Below are 24,286 nucleotides of genomic sequence, written 5' to 3' on the forward strand. Positions count from 1 at the left end.
CGGCGTGATGCACCATGAGAAGCATCACACACACACACACACACACACACACACACACACACACATACACACACATCTACCTTCTCCATACTGTATATGTATAGAAAAAAAAATGTAAAAGGGCTAGTAGGGAAGAATCACGTACCCTGCATGGTGAGGTTGGCGCCGTGCCCTAACAAGGCTTCCACCATGGCCGGCTTGCCAGACTTCACCGCGATATGGAGTGCCGAGAAGCCATCCTGAGAGACAACAGTGCCTTCTTTATCATGCAAGACAATGTATGAGCCAATAATGTACTTAGGAGTTATAGCCACAAACATAATGAACAGCAAAGCCACAGTGCCTCACATTGGTGGTGACGTCCACGTGTTCGCCCTTGTGGAGGATGGCGTTCACCACCCCAACGTGGCCTCGCTGGGACGCCGTGTGGATGCACCGCGCACCACTTTTGTTTGGCATGTGGAGCGGCACACCTGGAACGGAAGACGCACCACGGTACAGGACGAAGCCACACTTATTAACTTATGCAGTGTGCTCGAGGCCCGAAGATGGATACAATGACCTCATCACAGTACCTCAAAACAACGAAATGGTCATAAAAAGTCACAGCGCTGACATTTTCCCTGCCTCACCTTTCCTGAGGAAGGCCATGACAGTGTCAGGGTGGCCGTGCAAGGATGCGATGTGTACCAGAGTTGACCCGTCCTTGGTGCGATCCATCACCGACGCCTTGAACTTCTCGGCAAGGAGGTCCACCACGGGCGTGAATCCATTTTCAGCGGCCACGTGCAGGGGCGTGCGATCTAGTAAGGGCAGGAACAGGCGGAAAGGGTGAAGGGGGCGGGGTCGCGTTAGTGGGAAGGGGCGGGGGACTGTTAGTGGGCAAGGAAGGGCAGGTAAGGAAACGCAACTTTCACTACTGCAAGAAGAGTGTCACCATGGACTTATAAATGATAACATGACAGTGGTAAGAAGAAACAGGCTCTCCCGTATGAAGATCTGTCACTCATGCCACTAAAGCTGAAACCAGAAAACAAATTAAGCAAAAACGATATATAAGCTGGATTCGTCCTAACACAACACTGTCCAAATATGCAACACAGGAGCTCCCCTCGTCATCACATAAATTTCAACCTTTCATGAGAAAAAACTACAAGCTTGAAAAAACAGGGACTCACCAAACTTGTCGGTGATGTTGGGGTTGGCGTGCACAGAGTAGAAATATTTGACAGTAGCCTCATCACCTTCCTCGGCAGCTATATGAAGCGGCGTCTGTCCTGCGGCCTAGAGAAGGGAGGGAAGGCTGGTGAGCTGTGGTAACGGTGGGGTGGGAGCAGCGAGGGTGTGGAAATATGGCAGCGTGGTATAAGGCCAGAAATGCTGCGGGTACGATCTCTGATATTGAGAGCCATAGAAACACAAGGGAACCAAAACATATATACTGAAATGCAATGTGACGGAATCAGAATAAATCTGCATGAAACCTACATTCATATTTTTCCTTTGGGGTGATCAAGGCAAACATGATCTAGATAATAGGAAAGGCAGAAAACAGGGCACGAGAGGGGAAAGTGAGGGAGCGATATGGGGCAAAGGCACGAAGGAGGGGCGTGAGGGGAGGGAATAAGAGCGCTACGTTTGTGAATTAGGGGCGAGAGGGGAGGAGCACGAGGAAGGGTGGCGGCTGCGGGGTGTCTTATCGGGGAGATACGATTCCTTTCATCTAGTCCTTCCCATCCATTAGATTTCAGACATCTGACCTAAACGAAAGAAAGGGGAATACCTCGCCCGCCCAAGGAAGACTAGTTGCCATGATAGATCAGCCTGGCCGAGAACTTCTTAACGATAATACAGCGAAATCAAACAAGATCAAAGGGAATAATAACTTGAAGGAACCGAGACAGGAAAATCAGTATTAATGAAAACAAAACACCGTAATGGGAAGACTGCTCGTGTGCTGCTTCCCATTTCTGTCATTTCCCTTCCCTTCCTTTCCCCCTGCGCCAGTCTGCTCCCCTCCTCTGGGCGTGCGGCGTAAGGGAAGATATACGTAAAAGGGCGAGTGGAAGGCAAAGAGAGGGGAAGAGAGAGAAAGAGAGGGGAGAGCAGCGCATGGGAACAACTGAGAACTCGTACACAAATCGTTCACAGTTTATCTCGCACTACTCCAGCGTAAAATTACCATAAACATCATGTACCCGGAGGAGCAGATAGCACACGCGACGGCGCAGACTTATCCCCCCCTCACCAGCTCCCCCCAGCTGCCGTGGCCGCTGGGGAGGGAGACAAGGAGAGGAGGGTTCACCACGGTAAACATGCACATCAGGCGGCCTAAAAAATGAGGCTTGATACAGCGCTGGTGTTTTTGAGTCTCAAGCTTCATATTGTGTGGTCGCTACCTAGTGTGTTAAGTTCGCACACACACACACACACAGACCTGGAATAAGTTTAATAGGTCCTATAATCTCTAATATAAACCACACCCAGTCGATGTCATGCTCAGACACATGGACATGTATTTAAGAAGAGTGAAAACTTAGATATCTGGAGAAATTATCTTGTTTCTGAAGTGGATTAGAATGACCAGATTATGGCCGAATATAACAGTTTTTTTGTATCATTATCATGTGCCATGGAAATGTTGAACAAAAAATGAATTATTAGTTCATGAATTCCCCTCCATTTGTGATTTCTCCCATGATCATTTTTAGAATAGTACAGTTGTATTATGATGAGTCAAAGTTGTTTATCAGAAAAGTGTCCAGGATGTCCTGCGAGTTTGATCTCATGATTATGAATAATGGAGAGGCATCCTGAGGTGACCCACACCGACTCCAAGGGAAGGTTTCCAGAATGAAGTGCTGATATGGACATCCCTTCATGACCTAGCATTACAAATAACAGTACCCCTGAAAATCCTTTTAAGTGTCCCTATCAGAACATGTAGCTCATGACTCCTGGCGCGTCAGGCAGAGCGGGAGTGTGCCTGACGCAAACCTTCCAAATAACAGGACGAGACCAAGTCAGTCTCGGATTTGGGAATGCTTTCCACCTGCCCTGCCTCTGGCGCTCCTCTTTGGCAGCCCGTGTATGTAATAATTAATCACTTATAAATGACTCTCCATTAAAGGATAAAAATGAAGAGACTCGCCAATGGGTGAGAGCGATGGGAAAGCGCGAACACGCATAACTACACTACATGCATGCCTAAGGCCCCTCTTCAACCAAGTGAGACCTGAGACACTGACTTTCAAACTAAAATTCAAGTAAATATAGCCTTTTATTAAAACTGAATATACATCTGATGGAGGGAAAAAAAAAAAAAAAAAATAGATAAATAAAAGAACGCCTCACTTCGCTAACCATTTTCACCTTTGCCTTAATGTAATACTGTGGGTCAGATGTCACGCCAGTAGCAAATCTAAGGATAGAGCGATATTGCAGCCACAGGAGCGTTGAGGAGAGGCGATGTGCAGAGTACCCAGGCACCTCTGTGGCAGCTGGGGGAAAGCCTGCATCTGCATGTACTGCAACACCTTCGTTTACTCTCACGCACACGCCATTGGGTGGAGTGGAAAGCAGTGACGGGAGGAGGGGGAGAAAGTCTCATAAATAACTCCAATTTTTACTCTCGGAAGGACATGCAAGAGGAGAGAAAGGGAGAGTGGAGGGCGGGAGGGGCTCGCTTATTGCTCTGGCGCTGTATAATTACTTTTGTCTGAAGCACTGCGAGCAAAGAATGATGCTTTTACTACCTTTTTTCCGCTACTGCTATTGTCACTATACAAAACTATAATAATAATAATAATAATAATAATAATAATAATGATAATAATAATAATAATAATAATATCAAAATAATTCGTGTTTTTACTAATACTGCTTTTATTATTATTATTATTATTACTACTACTACTACTACTACTGCTACTACTACTACTACTACTACTACTACTACTACTACTACTACTACTACTACTACTACTACTACTACTACTACTGTTACTACTACTACTCCTACTACTTTCACTACATACTGCTGCTACTGGGATTTCATTGATGGTTTCCTTCTCTTTGCCTTATATACCAAAGACTCACATTCTGGGTGTCCGTGCTGGCCCCGGCATCCACAAGAATTTTAACCATGTCCGTGTCCTTTTTCCTGCAGGCGACGTGGAGCACGGTGTCCCTCGTGTGCGCCCTTACAGACTTCACCTGCTCCGCGCCGTGATGGAAGACCAGTTCCCGCACCAGCCCCTGGTGGCTCGCGTCCACAGCCAGGAACAGCGGGATGTCGCCGCGCTGCATCGGAGAGCGAGGGGGATTCAGACATAGACACTTATAAGAATTGGTAAACATCCATCGAAACACGAATGGAAACAAATCTTTTCCTGCCGTGTTTCCCTAAGATCAATTTGCTGTGTCGCGTATGTACGTAAAAAGAGAAAGAACCCTAAAACTAAACGATAAAAAAAAAAAAATGCCAACCAGTAAAACACGCAATAGAAAACTTTCACACACACACACACACACACACACAACCCTCACCCATTATATATGGTTCAAAGTGTTGGGAAAATCCCTTGGTGGAATAAAAAATCTCCGGTACTCTATTTTTAAGAGAAAAATAAATAAATAAATAAATAAATAGAAAAAAAATAACTGTATCCCGAGGGTCAGGTGACGACACTGGGCTGGATGGAGTGGCGGGGACGTGGCACTGTGGGTCTCTGGTATTTGGCGGCGCTCTAACAGCCCGACAAGGTGAGTGATGCATGAGGGCAGGTATTCCCAGGTGAGTGCTACACCCTGGCCTCTGATTACTGCCAGCGTGAAGTGGGGTGCGGCGGAAAGGATAGGAGCAGGAGGAAGGAGAGGGAGAGAGGAGACTCATGGGGAAGGAAGTGAGAAACCTGAAGAAAAATGGGCGAAAAGAAGAAAGACTAGTGGGGAAAGAGAGGCAGAAAGATCCGGATCACTGCGAAAGACAGGTGAAAGCGATAAGAGGAAAAGAAGGAGGAAGAGAAAATGAGGAGGAGGAGGGTGTGAAAGAGGAAGACACTGTCAAACTACTGAAGCAAAAGTAATGAAACGACCTTGCTTCAGGCCTTCAGAACGGAGAGGAGCAGGAACTGAAAAAAAAATGACACACAAATGCACACATACACACACACACACACACACACACACACACACACACACACACACACAGAGAGAGAGAGAGAGAGAGAGAGAGAGAGAGAGAGAGAGAGAGAGAGAGAGAGAGAGAGAGAGAGAGAGGAGAGAGAGAGAGAGAGAGAGAGAGAGAGAGAGAGAGAGAGAGAGAGAGAGAGAGAGAGAGGATCTACATTAAAACAAACACAAGCATCACAACTGCATAATGTTGCACACCCCAGAAAGGGAAACTTAAACAGATCCCGGAGCTGGTGATCAATACACTTATGCTCCATGAAAAAAGAGACTGGAACTCTGGACCATTTGCTTACCAAGGCCACACTCAACACAAGACAAACCAATGTAGGTCATATCTCCCTTACACGGCATATGACCTAACTATTTCTGGGTCAGGAACACCATGCAGTGATCAAGGGGCGCCCCGGTGAGTGACGCAACACATCAAGTGGGTGGCTCCTGTAATGAGACACTTGGTGGGCAGACTCATTCATCAGGACGCCAGGCATGCCAGTACTTGGCGTGTCGCGGGACTTTTGGCTGATTCTTGAGGCTCCCTGGAGGTCTTGGTGGCCTCGGCCTGCGCCGCTGAGGTATGCAGGAGAATTTGAGACATGCGAAAAGTCAACACCGTGTCCTTTTTGGTCTGCCCGTCAGGTATTTAGGTGGGAAAGACTAAATATAGCCTTTGTATGGAGAGTTTTTTTTTTTTTTCAAGTACACTCCTGTGATTTCATGACAAGGTAAAAGGCCACGAAGAATAAGAATAAAAAAATAACTTGCAACTACTGAAAACGATGCGCTAACTCTGATAAAAACAAGTACACAAACCATACACTCAGTCAAACAACTCAAAACCTGAACACAAAACCATCAAAGGAAATTTCGCCGCTGTTTCATAGTTACTAAAATAAAAAATACCAATCCTTACTCTCCTTTACTCTTCTGTACGTGTATCTCGTCTACGAGTATGGATTTACTGATTTACTACCAGGATTCCTCTTCCTCCCAACCTTTCTTCTCCTTTATCTGAACTCTCCCTCTCCGCACTTTGTTCCTCAGCTCCATCTCCCTCCATTCCTTTCATATCTCCACCTTTCTCGTTCCCTCGTAACCTTCTGCCTACACTGTGCTATCTCTCCAGCTTTGCACTCCTCCCTCTCCTCTTCCCTTCCTTCCTTTTCCCTTTACCGTATCCGAACTCTTCACACCAGTCGTTTTCCAGACCCGTTGGCGTGCCGTCGGGTACCTGGAGGCGCCGCTGCTACGTGCCCACTCCAAGAGCATGGCCGGGGGACGGTCCAGGGGGGTGGTTGGTAATTTACCTTCATCATATGTAGGTCGGGGAGTGGTCAGGGTCACGAGGACTTCAAGTGTGGTAGCGTGAGGGTGAATATTGCCCTAATTACATCAGCCACTTCAGTTCAGAGTGAGAGTGGTGTGTGAGAGAGAGAGAGAGAGAGAGAGAGAGAGAGAGAGAGAGAGAGAGAGAGAGAGAGAGAGAGAGAGAGAGAGAGAGAGAGAGAGAGAGAGAGTGTGTTGGTACCTGTAGTCACGTAGCTGTCGTACGCAATGTCTGAGTTGTGTTCGTGTTTGCCTATCTCCTTATCTACATGTTAAGTTTGGAATTCTTGGAGCTCCTCTTCTCTCATCAGCGCTGCCTTCAGACCATTATAACCATTAGTGTCTGGTCTGAACAGCGCATTTAACTATATCATCTAAGTATCTAACTATGCTTTCTTAATCTGCTCATTCTTCCATCTCAGTGGCTTGGTGGTGTAAAAGTCAAAGTGCTGTGATTGTGAGAGGTAGCGGGTTCGAATATTCTGGAGGAAGGTGATGAATTTAGCTTACCGTTTTTTTTTTTTTTGTCACTTTCTACCTATGAAGGAATAGGTGCAATATGTTTTTATCTTGTTTATTTATTTATTTATTTTTTGACGCACTAGTTTTTTTTTTTTTTTTCCTAAGGGAGAATGATGCTATAGGTAAGTGGTATAATCTTTTAACCAGCCATCCCCGCCGACTGACACACCACGATGCTCCAAGTCAGTATGTTTCATCTCTCTTCACTATTTGTTATACGTCTTGTTTGGTTAAATGACATCTTTCTATTATCAGCCATGAAGTGAAAATCATTACTGCAGTTTGTATTTCTTTTTTTTTTTCCAGTTTCTCTTCATCGTTCATCTCTCACGTCTGGTATTGTCTTTGGGTCATCTGGAGCATGTGCTTTAAACTCAAGGTATTTACTCCTATGTGAATCGGAAGGACACACTTTACCTTCTCTCGTCACATTATTTTTCCAATAAATAATTCTTTTTGTCACTCCGGGATCCTCCGCTACTTTGGATTACTAGATGTCTTTTTTTCACATTTTGTATTCTAAGGTAGACAGTTTTTTTTTTTTTTTTTGACAAGAAAAGTCAATCTACAAGTTGATTATTACCGTTACAGTATTAAATATATTGAGGAACGTAAATATCTTCCTATAAATAACGAATCTTTGCATAAATAAATAACACCGCATTATATATTTCTTTTCTGAATATTTTCTATGCATATTTTATAAAAGCAAACATCCACTTGATTATTAACAGGCCTTTGTGCATGCATACGTCAAGGCTCTTAGTCCCAGCCTTTGAACACACACACACACACACTGCATCACATCATATCGCACAAATAAACAAACAAGTAAGAGCTCTCTTTTAAGTGAAAGAGGAATATTTCATCTACATCCAAGGCTAAGAAACACACACACACACACACACACACACACACACACACACACACACACACACACACACACACACACACACACACACACACACACACACACACACACACACACACACACACACACACACACACACACACACACACACACTCATTATACACGCTATTAGTTATGTGAGTGTTCTTTCTTCTTTACAAGGACGTCTCTCTCTCTCTCTCTCTCTCTCTCTCTCTCTCTCTCTCTCTCTCTCTCTCTCTCTCTCTCTCTCTCTCTCTCTCTCTCTCTCTCTCTCTCTCTCTCTCTCTCTCTCTCTGTGTTAATTAAGGTCACAAAACACCACGGTACGAGTGCAGACAGATTCCCACACACTACTCTATATTCACACACGTCTAATTCAAACATTCCCTACCTTACTTCATGCTTGCAATATTCATCCTTCTACCTTAACTTAAAACCTGACCTATACTCACCTGGCCTGATCTCACCTTTATGCAAGCTTGCCTGGCTACCCGTCACCTTGACAGAATAATACTGGTATTTCGAGAAGAGCAAGAATAGAAACGGACGAGAAGGAAATACGAGGAAATATCAAGGACGCAGGAGGAGTTAAGTAGGAGTGTAGTGTGTTTGCTGAGGTAATGTCGTAATCTGATGAGGAGGGAGCGAGGGATGTCCAGTACAGAAAGAGAGGGACGTGGAGGAAGTACAGGAGGTCACAATTTCAAGATATAACGATGGCTGCAGAGACGTGAACTAAAGGGAAGCAGAAAGGGGAAGAGGGAAGAAAGGGAAAGAGTAAAGAAAAGGGAAAAGGGGAAGAAGGGAAGGATGGAAAACGTTGAAAGGGTTGTACAGAGAGGACGTGTTGATGATGGTGGTGGCGGCAGTGCGTGCGGGGATGAGTGAGGTGTGTGGATGGAAGCATGTCGGGCGAGGGGAGAGGGGCGGGCCGGCCTGACGTGCTGAGTGTGGTGTGCGAGAACGGCAGAGTTGAATGGCATGACCAAGGGTGTGGCAGAGGTGATGATGGAAGTGGTGGTGGTGGTGGTGGTGGCGAAGGACAGCAAAAGATTACAAAGAGCAACTGAACTTCATTTCATTCCTCAAAACTAACTAAATATTGTGAAAGAAAGCATTGTTATTAAGTTAGAGGGCTCCTTCCCACCCACCTATGCTTCCACTGTACATATGTTAGCGGGACATGAAGTGGTAACGTAGAGTATCGAAAAACTAACATGAAATTTATAAGAGATAAGAAAAAATAATCCACTGTTATTTTGTTTATGGGGGGAAGATTCAAAGGTTTCAAAGGAAATAAAGACGTCTAAAGGTTATGCTTAATTTTTTCTAGTAGAGGAGTCTCATCACTCCTCCTTTCAATCCGATGTGAAGTCGAAGGAAAAAAATAAGAAAGATGAGGGGGATAGGCAATGATAGGAAAGGAAGGAGGAGGAGGAGGAGGAAGAGAAGGAAAAGAGGGAAGAAGAAACAATACAAAAGGAAAATACATTACAGGAAGAAAGCTCTAAATACGAGATACTCACATTGTCCTTGGTCAGTCTGAGGTCCTGCTTGGCGTGCATGAGGACAGTCTTGATGAGCGCCACGGCCGCCCCCGTGCTGCGGTTGGCCACCAGGTGCGCCGCCGTCTGTTCCCTCGGCTGCAACACAGGTGTGGGATCAAGCAGGTGCGACGAGGGAGTTTATGGGAGACAAAGCGCTTACGACTGAGTGGACATATATATTCTGCGTTTTATCTCCAAAGTACTTTCATGACAGAAGAATTTAAGTATACGGAAGAATCTAAACTTTTCCTCTTAAGTTGTGGATCTTCACATAAATCCACAAATCTGTAATCAATATGTCCCTCTTTTATTATTTTTTTTACTGGGTAGCTTATAATTGATTCTTGAGAGGCCCTTTGTGCATGCATAGATCATCCAGGTCTTTGCTGGCTTCTGAAGGGCAAGCTGCCTAGAGAGCCGCCGCGGTCAGTTATCGGACCCTTGCTATGGCCTGAAGTGAATCCCTTGACTGGCGGTAAAAGATAATTAAGCAAGAAAATATGGTAAATTAAGCTGGAGTTAAATTAATTTTAGGGATTTTTGCATGTCACTATTATATTATTTTATGGCGAAATAAAAATTTAAGTGTTTAGTTTATCTAAGTTTAGGAAGAGGGCTCAGGGACTTTTATTACGCGTTTAAAAGCTACAAAACAAGCCGCTTATATCTGAAGGCTCAATATCAACAGAGTACCTGAGGTCATTACAATCAGGTGAGATCTTTATAATGAAATGCGACTTTGACATTTGGCACAACCTGTCTAGCCCTGCAATGACCTCAGGCATCCCGTACAGAGTCGTGAAGCTGAAAACAAAAATATTTGATTAGAGCACACTGGATGAAGCTAGTTAGTTCACTGTCACACACAAACACACACACGGGGCATGCAGGGCAATGTGTGCTAAAGAGAAACCTAAGGAGATAATACTAAGCGCGCACACACGCACGCACACACACTGACACACCTAGGTTATAATGTAGGTGTTACATCTCATTAGAAACAGCATTGCTGCACACTCTGAAAAAATGTACACATCAAATCTACACAGCAAAATAAGGGAAAAAATGTAAATCATGTAAGTCAGGTGAAAAAAGACCACCTGCTTACGTCCAGCAAAAAAAGTAACAGCGGAAGTGGCAAAGGTGTTGTCTCCCTCACACCTGGCTCAAAAAGGCTTTCGTTGCCAAAATTTCGGCGCTGCTTCTCCAAAACATTCTGGAAAAAAATGGCCCCACTAATCCGCAAAACAGTCTCGCCGGGTGGGACGTAGAGGACAAAAAATCTATGATGCCAAAACGTCTACATGGCGAAAGAAAAACTTCGGAGAAAATTAAAATAAAAAAAAAAATCATATACACCATTGTTAGTAATGTAGGAAGCGAAAGGAGTGTTCCTCGAATGCCGGGCTGGTGCCCTTGTGTCGGCACGGGAGGAGGGAAGGGAGAGGGACGGGACAAGCACAGCTACTTGTATATCAGGAGCACTCATACCTCCCTGCTTTATATCATATACTATATATATAAAATTTATAATATATATATATATATATATATATATATATATATATATATATATATATATATATATATATATATATATATATATATATATATATATATATATATATATATATATATATATATATATATATATATATATATATATATATATATATATATATATATATATATATATATATATATATACAGTAATTGCAAACAATCCAGTCATGGCACCACAGCCACACCACAGCACACAAGAAAAGGAGAGAAAGGGTGATCAAGCAATATACATCGTTGAGAGTAGTGTTTGAGGCGCGCTTATCATCACCGCTGACGTTGGAGGAGCGTTGCACTAGAGTCCCGCGACCCATGAAGCGGTGGGCGGTGTTGGCTCGCTCGCAAACCATGTGAATAGTGGTCTGTAGGTGGGGCTGCAAAGAAGGCGACAGAGATCGTCTTCAGACACATAAATAGAAGAAAGGGCGGGAATATTCAAAGAAGGCTTGTGACAGAGTTCTGTGGGTCACTGAGGGAGGGGAAAGCATCAGTTAAATGACAGACAACAGAAGGTCAGGTCGCGGTTCAGAGGAGGGAGGGTCCACCCTACCAAGAGTAACAAATAAATTTCACACTGCAAAGTAAAAATTGTAATTGTGGGAAGGGTAGCAAACAGGTGAGGATGAATATAAACTAAAATACAAAACAAAGGAGATTAACGAAATAAAAAAAAAAAAAAAATAAGGCTTGGCAAGTTAGAACAGAAGATCACCGAAGCTCAGGGGTAATTAACTCAAAGCAAGGGACATAAGTTTGTTGCTAGAAAACATTACTGCAAGGAATGCACCAGAAGGCGTCCAGGTGCACCGGTGGCTCGGCAGTCTCACCGCTGACAGACAAAAGGTTCAAGGAAGTTGTACGTTACTATGGGAAACATTATTTAACTGGGGAGCTTCAAAGGATGTTATATCTAACACTTGGGCAGACAAGGTAAAATAAAAGTTAATAAGTCACAGGGATAGGGATACAATGTTACAGTTAGTATGACTGGCAGACACAAGTAATCAGACACACGGTCCTACTGTAGCTACTGCGAGATGGAATTTCAAGGCAAACACACAACACTACTGTGAGAGCACCAAGCTACATACAAGTATCTACGATAAACAAGTTTATACTGTCAGCCCATGAAGGTCAGGCGCCGCTGTGATACAGTGAGGAAAAGGGGACGTGAAACTAAGATTTTAACATTACTGACTGGAAAGGTACCAAGAAAAAAAATATGTGCTCTAGTTTACCTAATATTTCCCTGAAAACTTGTGCTACACCAGTAGTGAACTGTTCATTTGATGATAAAACTCAAGAACAAATAGCTGACGTTCATTGACGGGATGTAATATCTTGACTTCTATTTGTAGTTCCGGTTTCTCTTTATTGTATTCAAGGTTATCGTTCGAAGCTCAGCGGCACCTGCCTGTTTGTGGGTTGACAATGCAATAACTACTGTTTAGTAAACAAAACTTTTACATATTTTTTAGTAAATTTGTGTCTGCATATTGCTTAGGTGATCTCATAGATTATTGGATTCAGTCTGGAAAGTAATTATTTCCCTGCCAGTCAGGTGAGCGTCAACATGGATGGAGAAAGTAGCGAGAGACAATGTATTTCAGTTTACATGAGTTCATACAATTATTTCGGACGTCAGCCTCACACACTGCAGTGCGAGACTGTAAGGATACATCCAGTGACTGCAGATAACGCAATATGTTAATTATGTATAACACTTACCGGGATTCATGGAAACCTAGCGAGACGTTCTGAACGATTTAGTTAACCAAGCCCATGTCTGTGCCTTCTGTATGTGTGTGTGTGTGTGTGTTTTGTTGAAGAGATTGCACGCTGATACAGAATTATAACAGCAAGTTGGTTAAGATGGAAACAAATCAATATCCAACATGTAAGGTCAACTATACAAACCAGTTACCTAAACGCTAGGTTAGAATGTGACACATATCCCTGTACGTGGAAAAGACACATCATTAGCACAGTCTGCAGCCTGGGACGCGTTCTGAACACACCACACATAAAGAATGAACACAAAATAGCTCATACAACAATAAGACATCTCTCATAAGACAACGCACAAGATATATGAATATGAATATGCAGATGTATGTCCAGTACATGCAGAAAAAAAGAACATGCAGGGCTGACAAGAATGTAGGGTGTAAGTTGTCATCAAAAACATAAGATGACCACACAGAGCCACATATGCTGTGACACTCCAATGCTAAAGTGCTGTAGGGGAAAAAAAAATAACTGCAAAATGTAAGAATTATTTGCAAGTAAAAAGAGTATGCATGAATACATTGGCAGTAAAGTAGCACCATCAGACGTCCACCTGCTGCTCTACAGAAGAAAAAAAAAAAAAAACACGTTAAGAAAGATATTAGGGGATTCAGAACAATTCATCCTTAGATATTTTTTTTGCTCCTCTTCTTAGCCAGGAGAAAATACCATAAAAATATTACACACACACACACACACACACACACACACACACACACACACACACACACACACACACACACACACACACACAAAAGTACATTCATTATATTGGAAAAGTTCCAACATCAACTAGTTTTTTACTACTTGTGAAATGTACTTCTTCTCTGAAAGAATAAAGGAAAGACATGATGAAATAAAGAAAAACAAGAAAAAAAATGAAAATATAAAAAGAAAAAATATTAAAAGGAACATAACGAGATTGTAAACTAAGAGAATGGTAAACAAATTATTGAAAGTGTTTATTATCATCAAGACAGGGTTCCGCTTCAAGACACCACACCCTTAACTCAATTTCTTTTATATAATGAATGAAAACGTGCTTCATTAATACCGCGCGTGACGAAGAGTACCCGGCGGGGAATTACCGACCAGTTACCGATAGGGGGAGTGACGTCACGTTCACCTTGATAGCTACCTGCCACTCGGACCTTAATTAACTTTACTCCATTGCGCTACAGGTAAAGCCAAAGCCACTTGAATTTCTTGCCGGTAAACATGCAAGCCTTGTGAGGTGTGCGCCACGGCTCTGTGACAAGCATTAACCCGTGTCTACAATTCGTTGGCAACTTTCGTGATGCCATTTTCATGTGTCTTTTTTTTTTTCGGTTTTCTTGTTCCGTGGTCATGACAAGTCAGAGGAATAGCAGCTTCTATGCCACGCATGAACGCTGCTATCTTGTGTGTATGCGTGTGTGTGTGTGTGTGTGTGTGTGTGTGTGTGTACTATAGACTGAAGCTATGACGTGACCACTCTCTCCCAGTCTCACAGATGTCTTACTTGTTACTATCCGCCTCACGCCTGGCGAGTAAACCCTCGAGAAGGAAGGAAAGAGGCAAGCTGGATAAGAAGGGAAGGAATATGGTAAGTAGTAACCTATATGACAGACTCTACTGAGAAGCGTGTAACCGAGGAGCTCCCAAGGCTGTGTTGAAGTTTAGTAAAACAAAAGTGAAACAAAAGTTGGTCGTTGCATTACAGGATTGTCCACAACCTGGGCTGGACGCGGATCAATACGGATTTGCATCTCGGAATATTAACCGCAGTTGAGGAATCCCGATCAAGCCGTGTGTTTTTTTTCGAAGCATAAGGCAACACTGAGAAGGCGAGCGTGACTATTTACCTTTTAATTTACCATTCATGTCGAGGAACAGTGAAAAAGGGCAGCCATTTTGCACGCTCCTAAACAGCGAGCGAGCAGCAACAACAATACTGCTAACGAGAACAGTCCCGCGAGGCGTAAACTTGTCCCCGTGAATATTGACGCTTATTGTGAAGTTGCCAAACTGTTTGCAGGATTCAGGGAAAGTTGTGGCGAGGAAAGTTACCGTGTCAAGGGCTGTGGGTGGAGAGGCGGTCCCTGAAGGATATAGGGAGGGAAAGTTGTTATATGAAGCGATGAGTCATAACAGCAGCTTTCATAAAACAAGAGAGAGAGAGAGAGAGAGAGAGAGAGAGAGAGAGAGAGAGAGAGAGAGAGAGAGAGAGAGAGAGAGAGAGAGAGAGAGAGAGAGAGAGAGAGAGAGAGAGAGAGAGAGAGAGAGGTTAATTTTCTTCACTAATCGAGGGAGGCGCTGCCGGATTGGGCAGAGACAGGTAAGGGGTGAACCGAGTGCCGCATAAACAAGAGCTACGAAGGCCATCCTGAAATGACATAACATCTGCAAAGTGCAGGGAATGCCTAGCAGTGACAAAGCTCGTCGACGATCATGCATCAGTGTGACTCATGATCGATGAAAGTGAACAGTAATGGTTACTCAGATCGTCTGCAGCAGCGTGGGTCCCTCCCCATCATACACGCACACGGTATTCACAGGACTGCTATGTTGCATCCTCCTTCTTTCAGAGTTAAGTCAAGAACTTTGGCCCTTATGTGCACTATAAAAGAACAGGAAGCAAGAATTCTTCCCTAAGGCACTGACGAAAAGACAAAAGCCTTGCAATTCCATTATTCCCTTGCTGTGCTGCTCTTCCGTCAGCCAGGTAATGCAGGGAACAAAAATGCATTAGAAAAAGCCTGGAATGGCAGTCATGCTGCTGCTCTGCTGAGAAAAAGCAGGAAAATTGTGTACCATTAAGGAAGCCAATGAGGCTTTAAGGATGATGAGTGAAAATTTGTGTGATAAAACGGAATTTATGATCGAGACGAAACTCGCCGTTCTGTTAAAAGTGCAGACAGGCTGATCTACGTAAAGTGACCAATACTTTATGCCGAGGAAACGAGCTGTTATGGCGCCGCAACACAGGGCACGTGACTTACACACACTGCGGCTCACGAAAACTCCGCACCTGAAGCTGTTACAAGCCGACAGATATTTGTCCGGCCGCTAAAGTACAGCTGTTGAATGACAAAAGAGGAGCTAAAACGCTATAAACGTTAAGAACCAAATGATATATCGTCGAAAAGCCCGTCCCTCCACGGAACACCTAATTCAGTGGCAAAACGGTGAACTAACAGCCCTTGGAATTCCAGTTTTCGTCAATAGCAGGCCGCATAATGTCATAATGGCTTACTGCTAGTGTACAAACATCGGAACACAATCACGAGGGTAAACACGAAACGGGTCCATTAGCAGCTATCAGAGCATTTGTGTTCCGCTCCCAGGAGTGTCACCATTACGGGCACAGCGATGAGAAATGGAGGGATCAATGGCTGCAGGTAATCAAAAGGAAAAAGAGAACCCGAAACTGCGAGGAAAAAATATATAAAAAGATATGTGGAAATTAGGTCAAGGAGTAATTATTAAGAAACTGAAGAGTGAGATACGAGAACAATGAAGGGATGAAAATTAGTTGGAAGGAAGTGAGGGCATAAAAAATACAGAAGAATATGGATTAATATTGTTATACAGACCAAAGGGAAAAATGGAAAACTAAGCTTAATAAAAAAAAATTGGGATAGTAAAATTACAACAAATATATATGTATGAAAAAAATAGAAAAATAAAGAACACCAAATAATTAAAAGATTCTACGTAAAAAAAAAAAGTGTGCACTTGTATAACTTTAGATCTCTACCCTTCCATCGTGCAGTGACTGGCGAAGGTATGATGCGAATGAGAGAGAAATGTTTGGCCACTTTGACAAAACGTGACCCTGGCTTTACGTGACCCCTGCTTTACAAAATGATTACCGGAACTTATAGGAAAAGCAAACAAGTAAATGAAAAGTACATCAAATAAAATAAAACTGATATATGTATGCAAAAAACTTGTCTGCAAGAATATTATTATACATCAGTTTTCATCATAGAAATAGAACGGGAATAAAGAAAAGTTATTATTATTATTATTATTATTATTATTATTATTATTATTATTATTATTATTATTATTATCATTATTATTGCTATTATTAATTACAGATCATTATATTCATCATTACCATTATCATAATTATCGACAATATTCTAATCATCGTTAATAAGAACCCAAGGATTAAGAGCAGTACAACAAACTATAACACCAACAACTAGAACATAAAAAGAAATATAACCAACAGCAAAAACTCCACCACCACCACCACAACCACCACTACTACCAACAACAACAACAACAGCCACACACACGCATGCACATCTTACGAGCCTGTCCAGAGTTCGGCCCGAGTTACCTCATCACCCTGTCCTGACTGTTGTGGCTATGTAACAAAACAGGTCACCTCCTGTGATGGCACTTTGTCATGACTGGAGGAGAGGAGAGTTCAGGGAGATCTTCTATGGCTTTCGTGTACCAAGGATTAGAAATACATATACGTATATAAAAATTTCCAATAATAATGATAGTAGTGATGGTGGTAGTAGTAGTAGTAGTAGTAGTAGTAGTAGTAGTAGTAGTAGTAGTAGTAGTAGTAGTAATAATAATAATAATAATAATAATAATAGTAATAATAATAATAAACGTTTTGGGGATTCATGACTTATTTTGGTTCATTTATTTATTATCCTTCTCTCTTCGCTGCTTTTTTTTCCCTCTTTTGGCACCACATTCCACCTGTGCTGGGTTTAATATAGGTTAATTAGAGTTGACTCACCTCGTTTCCTTTCTTTGTTGCTCCCTGCCTACTTGCCCATGTGTGTGTGTGTGTGTGTGTGTGTAGTAAATAGGTAGGGGCAGGTATGTGTGTCTCTCATTTACATTATTATACTGTCAACATAATTATCGCCATTCCTCAAACAATACTTTCTCCCATTAACTAATCACCTTCATTAACCTTCTTAAGCTGCGTGGCTCCTTTTCCTTTACCTTCTAACTTCCTCTTCCACCTCCTTCCTTCCTTCACTATATCCCCCCCCTCTCTACCCTCTTTCTCCTCCACCTCCTACTCCTCCATTATACTCCTTCTTTACATCCCCATAAGGTTAAGCAGGTATGACAGATGTTTTTCAAAGGCCACAGAGATGATTAACTGGATTCTCAAGAGTGTTTCTGCTCTTAACTATGAAGAAATCTCGCTAATTTGTCACTCGAATCATAGGAAACATCTTTAAAAATCTGTGTAACTTGAACTGCAGCCTTTTGAATTAAAGTAGAGGTGCGGCGTAGAAGTGTTTCAAAATATGCTCCAGAGTAAGATGGACCTAAGCAGCCTTCCCTGGGCACACTGTAGCCTCCTGTCACGTGCTGCTTCGTGCCGGGAAATATCTGAGCAAACTTGTCCCAGCCACGCTTCTTCTTCCCGGGAATATTTTCGTCACGCCACGCAGCTTTTACCCGTCCTGACCTACTGGCCTTGTGTGTGTGTGTGTGTGTGTGTGTGTGTGACGGTGGTAATTTTAGTGGTTGTATTGGGTGTTGTGGTAGTGGTAATGGTGGTGGTGGTGGTGGTGGTGGTGGTGCTGGTGGTGGTGATGGTAGTAGTAGTAGTAGTACTAGTAGTAGTAGTAGTAGTAGTAGTAGTTATTGTTGTTGTTATTGTTGTAGTAGTAGCAGTTGTAGTGATGACACTAATGCTATTACTGATACTACTACTACTACTACTACTACTACTACTACTACTACTAGTAGTAGTAGTATTGCTGCTGCTGCTGCTACTACTACTAATAACAATAATAATAATACCAATAATAAAATCAACATTAATAATTCCAGCACTTATGTAGACAGTAGGAGGTGTTGTAGCAAAGAGTGACGAGCTGCACCTGAAAACACAAACACACACACACACACACACACACACACACACACACACACATCTGCAACACTCTCACCAAAAAACGCCAGGAAAAAAAAACAAAAAAAAACAACAGTCAATGCATCCTACAGTGCCGGGTTTGGTTTAGCCTGGCAGAGTCCGGCGTGACCTACTAATTCCAGAGTTACGAGCCACCGCCGCGCAGCATGACCTACCCCTCCTGTGGCGTTGATGTCTGCCTTCCTCTGCACCAGGTGGCGGATGGTCTCCTCCCGGCTGTACATCGCGGCCAGGTGCACTGCGGCGAAACCTTCCTGCAGGGGATAAGGATGCATGTGAGAGGATGGGTGGGACATGCATCATTGGGGTGTGGATAAGATGTAAAGATATAGTTTAATAATGTTAATACTATACGTACATACATTATATTCTATTCGTGAACTTTCGTGTTAAATATGATCTTGGGACATGCGTCATTGAGAGGTGGGTGTAATATATAGAGTGGTAGTTTAGTTGTTTTAAGAATAGTATACACTGGCATCATATTCTGTTCCTGAAGTTTCAAGTGTTATCTTAGAGCATGCATCATTGGGGTGTGTATAAGATATGATGCTGTAGTTATTTTAATACAGTTATACACATTCATTGCATTCCCTTTGTGAACTTTCATGTGAGAAATTATCTTATGTGGATGATTTCTTTTGCTATTATTTTTTTTATAGGAAGGACTCCGGCCAAGGACATAAAAAAAACTGGCAAAAAACCGAAGAAAAAACCCACTAAAGATGCCGCTCCCAAACGTGACAGTTAAAGGCAGAGCCAAAATTACATGAAGAAGTGTTTTTGTTGTGTGTTGTTTTTGTTTCAACGCTGCGGTAAAATTTGAAGTCACGATGATGTTGAGTAATGACTAGAGAAATGTTAAAATGTTGACAGTGTACATAAGGAAAACAATGTAAGATTCACGAAATGTCTATTTTTTTTTTTTTTTTGTACTGTGTGTATAGTGATATCTTCTCATAGGACTGAACATGGAAACTTCCCTGTGATTGTATCATTTACTGTTATTAAATGTGTATGTACTTGTATGTAGTGTGTGTGTGTGTGTGTGTGTGTGTTGGCGTGTATCATATGCCCTTCATGCATACAGTTAACGTGTAGATTGGTCTGACTGACTTGATAAGTCAGTCAGACCCCAACACCTCTCCATACAGATCGTCTTACCGATTTTCATCAGTTTACCACACGCCTTCTTGAAACACGATCAGCTGTATGAGGTTGCATGATCCGCTGGCCCGCACACTGGAGAATTCGAGGTGAAAGAGTCTTCCCGTATGACGTGCCCGTGACATGCAGAGCCAAAGCAGAAATACAGAGGTCACGTCAACTGACCCAAATCGTATAGCAGACTAGGACCGTGAAAGTATACGGGAAGAGCAACTTACATTTCACTGTGTCGTTACAGTAAACTTGTGAAGCGAAGGGGTTTAAAGATTAGGCTCATTTTCTCTAGTGACATCCCTTACTTGCTCTTCTTAATGACCCCAGGTATATTAGTCAAGCAAACTGATAGTATATTCTTCGGAAGGGTGATACTGAGCCCCACACAAGAAGAGTAGCGTGGCAATGGAACGATAGTGTGAGGAGTAAAACAAGTGCATTAAATCTTAAGCACTGTCAGTCTGTGTTAGTCCCTCTTGATGAAGTCCTCTTAACCGCGTAGCACAAGAACAAACAGTATGCAGATTGTTATGAGATCATAACGTTGTATTCTGGACATCATACGAATCATCTATTTTTAAAGTACTTGGATTTATACTATGAGACGTTATGTGACTAGAACGGCGATTATAATGAAAAATAAAGTATTAAAATATTTCTATAGGCTAAAATTTTCCCGAAGATTCGAAACTTTTCAGTCTCCACTTGTATTTGAAATTCCTTGAGCTTAACAAAATGATCTATAGAAAGTTTAGATTATGGTTTACAAAGAGACCACTGATAACAAAACACCAATAGTTTTATTTCCGTACAGTAAAAATGAAATTAAATAATTCAATAAGTAGATATCATTGTGTTATTAGCACTGGAAGGGTTAAATATTGCATCACTCATGTCAGAAATAATAAGAGGTGACCTACTACTGTTATTACGACCACTACCATAATCACAACCTTTACTACTTGTACCTTCACCCTCACCACCCTCACCACTACCACCACCTATAACAGCACAATTACCATATTCATCGCATACCACAGTAACGACCCCGCCACTCCAGGAAGGTAAGGAGCGGCAGGTGTTCTCTCCCCCAAGCCACGCCCTCCACCATCACAAAGCCCCAGGAAATGAGTTTGGAGAAGTGATCCCGAAAATATCCTCCCTCTTACCGAAACTAGGTACGGATCCGAAACCAAAATGAGGACACACACACACACACACACACTCTCTCTCTCTCTCTCTCTAATACACAAGAGTTATGTCAGTAAACAGACAAGAACGTGGACACAAACGAACGCGCGCGACCAAGCACAAGCACAGACACACGTGCGCATCCAGACACACCACACGCACGCAGGCACACACGCACGCATACACACACACACACACACACACACACACACACACACACACACACACACACACACACACACACACACACACACACACACACACACTAACCAAATACACCCAGGACGAAAGTAAAAATGGAATGCATCATGAGAGAGAGAGAGAGAGAGAGAGAGAGAGAGAGAGAAGAGAGAGAGAGAGAGAGAGAGAGAGAGAGAGAGAGAGAGAGAGAGAGAGAGAGAGAGAGAGAGAGAGAGAGAGAGAGAGAGAGAGAGAGAGAGAGAGAGAGAGAGAGAGAGAGAGAGAGAACGTCCTGCTTCCTTCAGCCGTAGCGTGACCCCAGCCAATGGCAGTCGGCGGGTCAAAGACTACTGCCACCAATCAGAGGTCACGCCAGGCCGTACGTCAAGATCGGTATGGTTATTGCCAGGTGGGTGACCTAGGAAGGTTTACGGGGGTTATTCTCACTATGAATAATGAACCAGTGTATTTACACGTATAATGTTAAAAGCAACTCCTATTTAGGAAGATCATCGTTGAGAATATATTTCCTTTCTTCGATATTAGTAACACGTAAGGAAAAAAGTAATCTTGTCTAATAAGGCATGAAACAAAAGCTTTCTTGTCAGAGCATCGTCATTCTAAGAAGATTTGTTTTAAGAACACATTTCTTACGATATCAACGACATGTGAACAAAAGATAACAATAGCTAATAAGGTGAAAAACAAAAGCTCTCTTGTCATGTTTTTACACGCGTAATATTAGAGCATCGGCAATCAAAGAAGATGAGTTTCAGGAACACACTTCCCTCCTTCAGTATATATAACACGCACGAAGGAGGCAAGGTCGTCCATTAAGGTTCAAAACCAAACAGAACAAAACATATCTTGCCATGTTTTTTACACGTGTAATGTCAGAGCATCGCCAATCAAGGAAGACGAGTTTCAAGAACACACTTCCCTCTGTGTGAATAACAATGCCAGAAGGAAACCTTGTTCAGTGCCGTGTAAAATGAAAGATCTTCTGTCATGCTTTCTATACGTGTAGTGACGGAGCTTTCCCAAGATAATAAATTTCAAGGACACATTTCCTGCAACATAAACAACACTAAGCAGAATATACGAGTAACTTCTTCCAGTATCGTGTAAAGCCAGAGCTCTCTTGTCATGCTCCGGCACAGTCTCAATGTGGTGATTTGTACGTATCTCTCTTTTTGTATTCAGCTGTTCGTGACTGACTCTCTTTTGCTATGTATACGAGATATCTAAAACAGGAACATAACGCCTCACCGCCTCTTCCCACCTCACAGCTACCGACACCATTGCATTTGTTATCAGAATGAGAAACTGAATATCTTGTCAGAGGTTATCCCATCCTGTATACCCTGCTTCGTGTGTCCCGCATCCGCCCCTCGCCACAAGTCGCCGCGATTACGGTGATGGGCCGCGTCACCTGAGTCATCGCCGGCGGGAAAGTGTGGTATCAGGTGTGGCAGCAGATTGAAGTGCAGTGTATGCAAGGTAACGCCCCGCTATACAGTTGTTCCCTGACAGTGGTGGTGGTGGTGGTGGTGGTGCAGGGTATCGACGGTGCTTTCAGGGGAATGAATCTGTGAAAGTAACTGGATGGATTGGGGAACGCACGAAGATGAGAGAGAGAGAGAGAGAGAGAGAGAGAGAGAGAGAGAGAGAGAGAGAGAGAGAGAGAGAGAGAGAGAGAGAGAGAGAGAGAGAGAGAGAGAGAGAGAGAGAGAGGAGAGAGAGAGAGAGAGAGAGAGAGAGAGAGAGAGAGTAGAGACAGTCATGCAGGAAGCACATGCTGTGTGTTAATTAATGGTTCATGTTGTGCTTCAGTGACTCTTTCTACTCAATCCATGCTTCTCGTTGGTCGATCATTATTAATCTAATGCCCGTGTTCAGTTTGCTCTCTCTCTCTCTCTCTCTCTCTCTCTCTCTCTCTCTCTCTCTCTCTCTCTCTGTGTGTGTGTGTGTGTGTGTGTGTGTGTGTGTGTGTGTGTGTGTGTGTGTGTGTGTGTGTGTGTTTCAATCAGCTTTACTTGAGTTTTCCTTCGAATTTTTCTTTATTCTTCTTATGTCTGCTGCCTTACATTTTATTATTCCCTTCCCTTTGATCGCAGCAACGTTTACTCAGGAAGTTTTCAAATCTTCATTTTCCCATCCCTTAATCCTCTCATTTAGTCTTAAAAAGCTGGAATGATCATTTCACAAAGATACATTTTTCCTTTTTCTTTCTGAGCTGTTCTAACAACATCCTTCCATCACAGGTAAGACGCAATTATCTATTTCAGGTGAGACAGACTTATGGAGCAAGCCAGGAATAGAACGCGTAGCTGCGCAAAGCCTTCTATCACGGGTAAGGCTGTATCGTGGCAGCGCGCAACGTGCCTGTTTTGCCTTACAGATTAATTTCCAGGAACACGTGAAGATCTCTCTCAGGAATCAGATATCCACAGCTCTACAGCGTCCAGCGAGAACTGCATCGATAAAAGCTACGAGAAGGTCGCGAGCTTCTTTATTGGTCATACACGCTCACTTTTCACTTTCTTTTCTTGAGTTTCATTAGGGGAGATGGTGGCACGTCTTTTCCGGATGTTTCGTGCCTGTAATGAAAGGCGCTTCATCTCCTCTGTGTGAGTCTTGCCCTACAGGTAAGGAATTACATCGCCTTAAAAATGTACGTCTCTTTTTTATTATTTGTATCTGAAATGTAAAATTACAGTTTTTAAAGCGTCAGGGATTTGTAAACGAATCTGAAAATAGTAAAGCGATACAGTTTTCAGAAATAGTCCGGTAAATCATTTCCAGCAATACACACAACCATCATCAAAGTGCCTTACGTCTTCCGTCAGGACGAGCTGCGTACACATGAAATTACCTTCCGACAACGTTATTCCTGGCTCCCTCAGTGGCAGTGTCTGGAGTGGTGGATGTTAAACGCTCTCATGTACGGATAATAATGCCAGTACAAAATATTCCAGCAAAAAATATACTACTAGCTGGAGTTTGTCATTGCTA

General features: G+C 42.8%; 1 protein-coding gene across 3 annotated transcripts in view; it reads right to left on the reverse strand.

Annotated features, from left to right (window-relative positions):
- The window catches only part of LOC135114118 (serine/threonine-protein phosphatase 6 regulatory ankyrin repeat subunit C-like), a 92,414-nt gene that overhangs the window by 15,855 nt on the left and 52,273 nt on the right, over window positions 1–24,286 (reverse strand). For 2 of the 3 annotated variants that reach the window (XM_064029828.1, XM_064029827.1), the window contains exons 3-10: window positions 18,895–18,993; window positions 11,271–11,411; window positions 9,457–9,573; window positions 4,099–4,302; window positions 1,179–1,284; window positions 633–803; window positions 349–473; window positions 146–239 (exon numbers count right to left, since the gene is read on the reverse strand). In XM_064029828.1, coding sequence (XP_063885898.1) covers window positions 146–239; window positions 349–473; window positions 633–803; window positions 1,179–1,284; window positions 4,099–4,302; window positions 9,457–9,573; window positions 11,271–11,411; window positions 18,895–18,993 — 1,057 coding nt within the window. The remainder of the gene's footprint in view (window positions 1–145; window positions 240–348; window positions 474–632; window positions 804–1,178; window positions 1,285–4,098; window positions 4,303–9,456; window positions 9,574–11,270; window positions 11,412–18,894; window positions 18,994–24,286) is intronic. The other variant, XM_064029829.1, reaches the window with a different exon arrangement.

This window comes from Scylla paramamosain, chromosome 27 (genome assembly GCF_035594125.1).
Source record: "Scylla paramamosain isolate STU-SP2022 chromosome 27, ASM3559412v1, whole genome shotgun sequence".
Taxonomy (NCBI): Eukaryota; Metazoa; Arthropoda; class Malacostraca; order Decapoda; family Portunidae; genus Scylla; species Scylla paramamosain.